We start from the raw sequence: 5,643 nt of genomic DNA on the forward strand, positions 1-5,643 counted from the left end.
ACTACATTTCATGATTATTTATTTTACTTTATAATTTACTATTAACTTATTCTTCATTATTGTCTATTCCACCCTTGATATTACATATTCTACTTGCCATTATTCATCTATTGTTATTTATTTATTTATTATGGTATTATGCATATAATTTATGCTATTATAAATCTATTATATACTGTTGTACTTGCTTTTTATATTATTCACTTTACTTGTACTACATATACTTTTTAATATTACATATCACTTTTACTGTGTAATATTTTACGACTGTAACTGTAAGTTTTACTGGATCCATAAAGGATTATCAGTTGCATTTGTTATTGTTTGTTGTGGAGTTTATCTGTATAGAGTGCTATCAAAAAAAAAGCAGACTACCAAGAGTGTCACTTTTTGTCACAATTTTCTTCCAGTATTTCAAAGGGAATGAGCTGTGTTCTGACCTGAAGCACAAGAAAAGCTCAAATGTTGGGGTTGAAGACAGAAAAAGCAATGAAACAACTTAATTTCATTTAATGTAGATTCAAATGACAAAACATGTATATGTCACAGTTATACTACATTAACATTAGAATTGTAAACTGAAAAAATCTATCAAATCAACAAGTGAGACAAGTGTGAGTTTTAAATTTGAAATTTTTAAATTAATAATTTTCCAAACCGAACTAAATAACTGAAGGCAGAGTTATTTTTAACTCCATGTAGATAACAAACCTCTGAAATCGGTTGATAAATGTAAACGTTATAGTGTTTTTATCCAGAAAAAAAACGCAGCTCCCCCATTTACCTCCATTTATTTTAAGGCAGTCTTGCCTTCACAAACATGGCGGACGCGTTGACGTATCGCAGCAACGGCTCAAAGCGGCCAATGAGGCGTCTAGGTATTTATTATGTCTATGGTTGAGAATGTGTAGTATTACTAGTTTACTAGCTATTAAAAAAAACTTACATTGTAATCATTCAAAAATGTGTAGGTGTTCAATAATTGAATGTATTTAAAAATACAGTTATTTATATTTTAATATTATATTATGCAAATTATTTTACAAACAAATCTAAATTAACATATATAAAATATATATTTTTGCTGAGATTTGATGTGACACAATTTTGCGTCGTGATTACGCAATGACTTCATCGCGCAATGACATCACAACATCATTTAGCAACTTTTAGCAACAAATCATCCTTCCTGTAGCAACTTTCTCTGAAAATTAGTTGGCAACACTGCATTCAAACACCGTAATCTTCGGTGAGAGTGTGAGATAAAAGGCTCTTTTAACAAGCTTCCATAGTAACTTACCTTTACCCGGGGTTAAATTTAGAACTACAATAACCCAGGCTTAAACACAGTTTGCAAAGCCCTACACACTACACTTTTCTGCTGTTAAACCTTCCAGAACACATTGCCTCATAAACAATATCCAATTAGGCTACTGCTTTCTAACAAATGTACATTTTGTAAATTGCATAAATTCCTGATTTGACTAATATCACTTAACTTGTAACAGTTAAATACCTTTTAATACAAAACAGAAACAGACATGTGTTCTGATGGTATTCCTTTTTTATTTAACAGATATCATTGCCTATTACCTGGGTGTCAGACTCTGTTCCTTGTTTTGTGTGTGTTTTGTTCCCCATGTGCCTTCCTTGCCCTTATTTGGTCCTTCCGGTTCCTGTCCCCATTTAGTTCTATTAGTTCCAGGTGTTCCTTGTTATTAGTTATCTCCCTGGATGTTATTAAAATCTATATGTTTGAATTCCACTCCTTGTCTCCTTGTTCCTTCGTCTCTGTGCTCTTCACAGTAGCCCAATGTGACACTGGGATATAATAAAATTTATTTTAAATTTTTTTCAAGTAAACATGTAGCCTGTTTCTTCTGAACTCTGATATGTTCGCAGGTGTCTTCGTCCTGTAAAAGCAGTGGTGTTAAAGGTTAAAATGGACTTGGCATTCCTTCGTTTTTTTCCAGCCCCTGCAGCAGGGGTACAGAAGGGTACAGAGAGTGTGGGGCTGGAGGCGGGATGTTCTACTTTAGGAGGGAACATGAATTTTCAAAGACTAGTGGCCCCTTCCTCAGAATTCACCACATGCTTTCATTCTTTCTGCTTGTTCACCCAGTCTGTTTTATCCCATGAGCATACACACACTTAGAGATCGCAGGGAAACCTCAGGTTTCTTAAGACAAAAGCAAATATGTGAAATACGAGATTTTCTACTGTTCTTTTTTGCTTTATCAGATACTTCACAGATGTATTTTCCAGATGAAGATATAAGTTTGTCATAAAATTATGCCCAGCCAAAGGAAATCTCATTCCCCAAACTTTGTCTTTTCGTCCTCCTCTTTCCCTCCCTCTCTTTCAGAATAACCGATGCACAGACAGCTGTCTTTTTCTCTCACTTTTTCTTTAACGTCTCCTCCTCTCAGTTCTCCATTTGTAGTGTTCTTGATGTATTTTTTATGCAGCTTTTTTCCTCTTTATGGCTCTGGAAACTCTCCTGTAAAGGAATTATTTTAACTGCAACAGGACAGAGATACCTTAAGCACACATATACATGCTTGAGGAAGCCACAACATAAGCACCTCCAACGGGACCGACTTCAAAAGTCTGAGGATTACTGGGAGAGAAGAAGGACAAATCAGGCTGAAAGAGCGGGACCATGCCGGGCTGTCAGATCCAGACTGGGTTTGTGCCGGTTCTGCTGGTCTGTTTCTTTCTGCTGTTGGCATCTGGTTCAGGGAATGCACGCATGATCAGGAAGAGGGGACTCAACCAGAAGGTAAGGATGTGTGCGCGCGTGTGAGTGTGTGTGCGTGTGTTGGACACTAGAGGCCTCTTAGGCTCAGCAAGGCTACATATAATTAATATATAATTTATATTTAATTTAATGCATGTTTGTTGAATACAAGTATTAATTACTTTTTTATGCATATGCTAATATGCAGTCTCCTGTAATAACTGCATGATTGCCATATTCCAGTACCAAAGTATTTTGATATACCATGGTAGTGAATGATACCGACCATGTTCATATATAATGGTATTTTCATTGTAGTACCACATCCAAAAAACACGGGACTATCATGGTACCATGTCATGCCATTTTCAAGTACCATAATATGTTGCTCATGGTACGTCAAAGAATACCGCTGCTTTTTTTTCCGGATTACCATAGACTGCAAATACACTATAAAAGAAGTATGCAGATATGCACTCTTAATATGATATCTGATGTACACTTTTGTGAAACGTCTTTGGGCTCTTGACTGTCTGGTGTATTTTGTTTGCCAATTTGCTTGTATTTTTTTGTTTATTTGTAATTTTTTGTAAAGTGTCCTTGGGTTCTTGAAAGTCGCTATAAAAATAAAACATAGTATTATTATTATTACACTTGAGCAGGAATATGGTAATATCATGGCACTCTTTGGCCCTTTGTTGTTAGTGAAGGCAGTGTTGCCAGAGGTTGGCATCTGTGAGCCTTTAAGAGGGTTTTTAGGTCCATTATACAGTAAAAAAAAAAAAAACGAATGAATACACTGTGTCTTTGTGACTCCAGAGGAGTTGCTGTGGTTACGGTTGAATACTCAGATGTATGTAGTGTGTGTGTGTGTGTGTGTGCAACAGAAGTAGAGGGATTTCAGGTGGGAAGTTTCTGGGCCTCTGCTCATTAGTCCTGATAAGCGTAGGTTTGATTGATTACAATTAACAAGGGATGGCAAGATGGAATTTGCATGGGATGGATATCCCTTTCCAACTAACTGAATTCCAGCGTCATTCTGATTACGGCTCTACTGCGGAATTCAAGACAGATCCATTAACATGCCAAAGGAAATGGACCGTGCCCAAAGTAACCTCCCTGTTACATTATCATATGGACATCTTCTTTCTGATTTTTTCTTGTTCTTAAAAGTCCTTTCATATTCATTTTCATTTGACTAATTTATCTTTCCATTTGACTTTATAACAAGCAACATCTGCTTCCTTCCCTAGCTGTCCTCTCTTTCTCACTCTCTCTCTCTCTGCAGACTAGAGTCATTGGTGTGAACTGATGAAGCATGGACAGACACACAGTACAGTGCTGTTATAGCAATAAATCTTAATTAGGTTCACATTGAGGATAATTGAGATCATTCCACTGATGTGACCTCTCTAAGAAAAACAGCAATAACAGGGCTCAGAGAAGTAGGTGAGCTGTGCCTCACTTTCAGGGTTTTGTAACATGGTATTGTAGGTGGAGAGAGAAAGTGGGTTTAAGCCAGCATTCTGATGGATTTTCTGGGTGGGCCTGAAGCGGTCCAAAAGCCATGCTGGTCAGCTCACTCTTGACAGCAAACCACAGACTGTTCTGTTTGTGTTTGGTAAAAATGTTTGTGGCTGAGCATTTCAGGCTTTCATGAACAACTCTGAGTCAGAATGTAATCAGTTCATGCGCTGTTTTCATAGGGTTTGTATAGCTAAAGTAAAATGTTAGGGTTATAAAGCTAATGATTTCTCATTGATCTGTAAAGATAGTCGTCACAAAAAGCTTATACGGAATCCAGGCTTTTTTTCTGCAGAACATGTAAAGGCAGGTGAGGGGTCATCTCAGCTCGGCTGTGCCCTCACAGCTCCATCAATCTCTAAGCACAGTGATGATTACCAGGCCAAGGGAGAACGCTTTAAAAGCTGACAGAGATGATGACAGATGTGTTAGAGTTACTTGTCAACAACCTTCTGAGGTGATGTGAAGTGTCTGTCATCTTCTTTCAGGTTCTGTTCACTCATAGTAGACTCTAAATCAAGAGTGCAGTTTCTGATTTCATGGCAGGTTATTTCAGTTCGGATGGAACATGTTAATGTTTTGAACTGTAAATAACTTTTGCAAGATATTAATCATTACTTTTCAGCTTAAATGATTCACCCTGAATGAACACCCTGGAACTTATTAGAAGCTTATTATAAGTGTATTAGTATCATATGATATTAAATATTTTATATTCAGAGAAATATTTATGTGGCAGAAGAACAATCTAAATTAGGGTGATATTAAATAGAACAAAAATGCATTAAATGTTTAACATACAGGTGCATCTCAATAAATTAGAATGTCGTGGAAAAGTTCATTTATTTCAGTAATTCAACTCAAATTATGAAACTCGTGTATTAAATAAATTCAATGCACACACACTTTGAATTACTGAAATAAATTAACTTTTCCACGACATAGAATAGATGAGAATAGACCATATTTATTAAATAAATACATTACCATTTAAAAGTTGGGGTCAGTAGGGTTGTAAAAACATATCAAAATAGAAAACATTTATTTTAAATTGTAATAATATTTCACAATATAACCGTTTTCACTGCATTTTTAAACAAATATATGCTGCCTTGGTGAACATAAGTGACTTCTTTCAAAAACATAAAAATCTTACAGACCAAACCTTTGAATGGTAGTAAATGACTAATAAAACTAGAAAACACAATCATTTTTATAACTGAGTAAAAATGTGAACAGCACAGTATCATTAAACTATTGACACAGAGACTTGAAATGAGTTTGTGAATCATTTATTTGATCATCAAATTGTTTGTATAAAGGGGTCATATGATGCGATTTCAATTTTTCCTTTCTCTTTGGAGTGTTACAAGCTCTTT

At 35.6% G+C, this 5,643-nt stretch overlaps 1 protein-coding gene across 1 annotated transcript in view; it reads left to right on the forward strand.

Moving 5' to 3' along the window:
* The first annotated feature begins 2,509 nt into the window (after positions 1 to 2,509).
* LOC107670154 (WAP four-disulfide core domain protein 1-like) overlaps positions 2,510 to 5,643 on the forward strand; it is a 15,788-nt gene continuing 12,654 nt past the window's right edge. The window contains exon 1 of the mRNA XM_016462665.1: positions 2,510 to 2,782. Coding sequence (XP_016318151.1) covers positions 2,663 to 2,782 — 120 coding nt within the window. The 5' untranslated portion in view covers positions 2,510 to 2,662. The remainder of the gene's footprint in view (positions 2,783 to 5,643) is intronic.

The sequence above is a fragment of the Sinocyclocheilus anshuiensis genome, unplaced genomic scaffold, assembly GCF_001515605.1.
Source record: "Sinocyclocheilus anshuiensis isolate Anshui unplaced genomic scaffold, SAMN03320099.WGS_v1.1 scaffold800, whole genome shotgun sequence".
NCBI lineage: Eukaryota > Metazoa > Chordata > Actinopteri > Cypriniformes > Cyprinidae > Sinocyclocheilus > Sinocyclocheilus anshuiensis.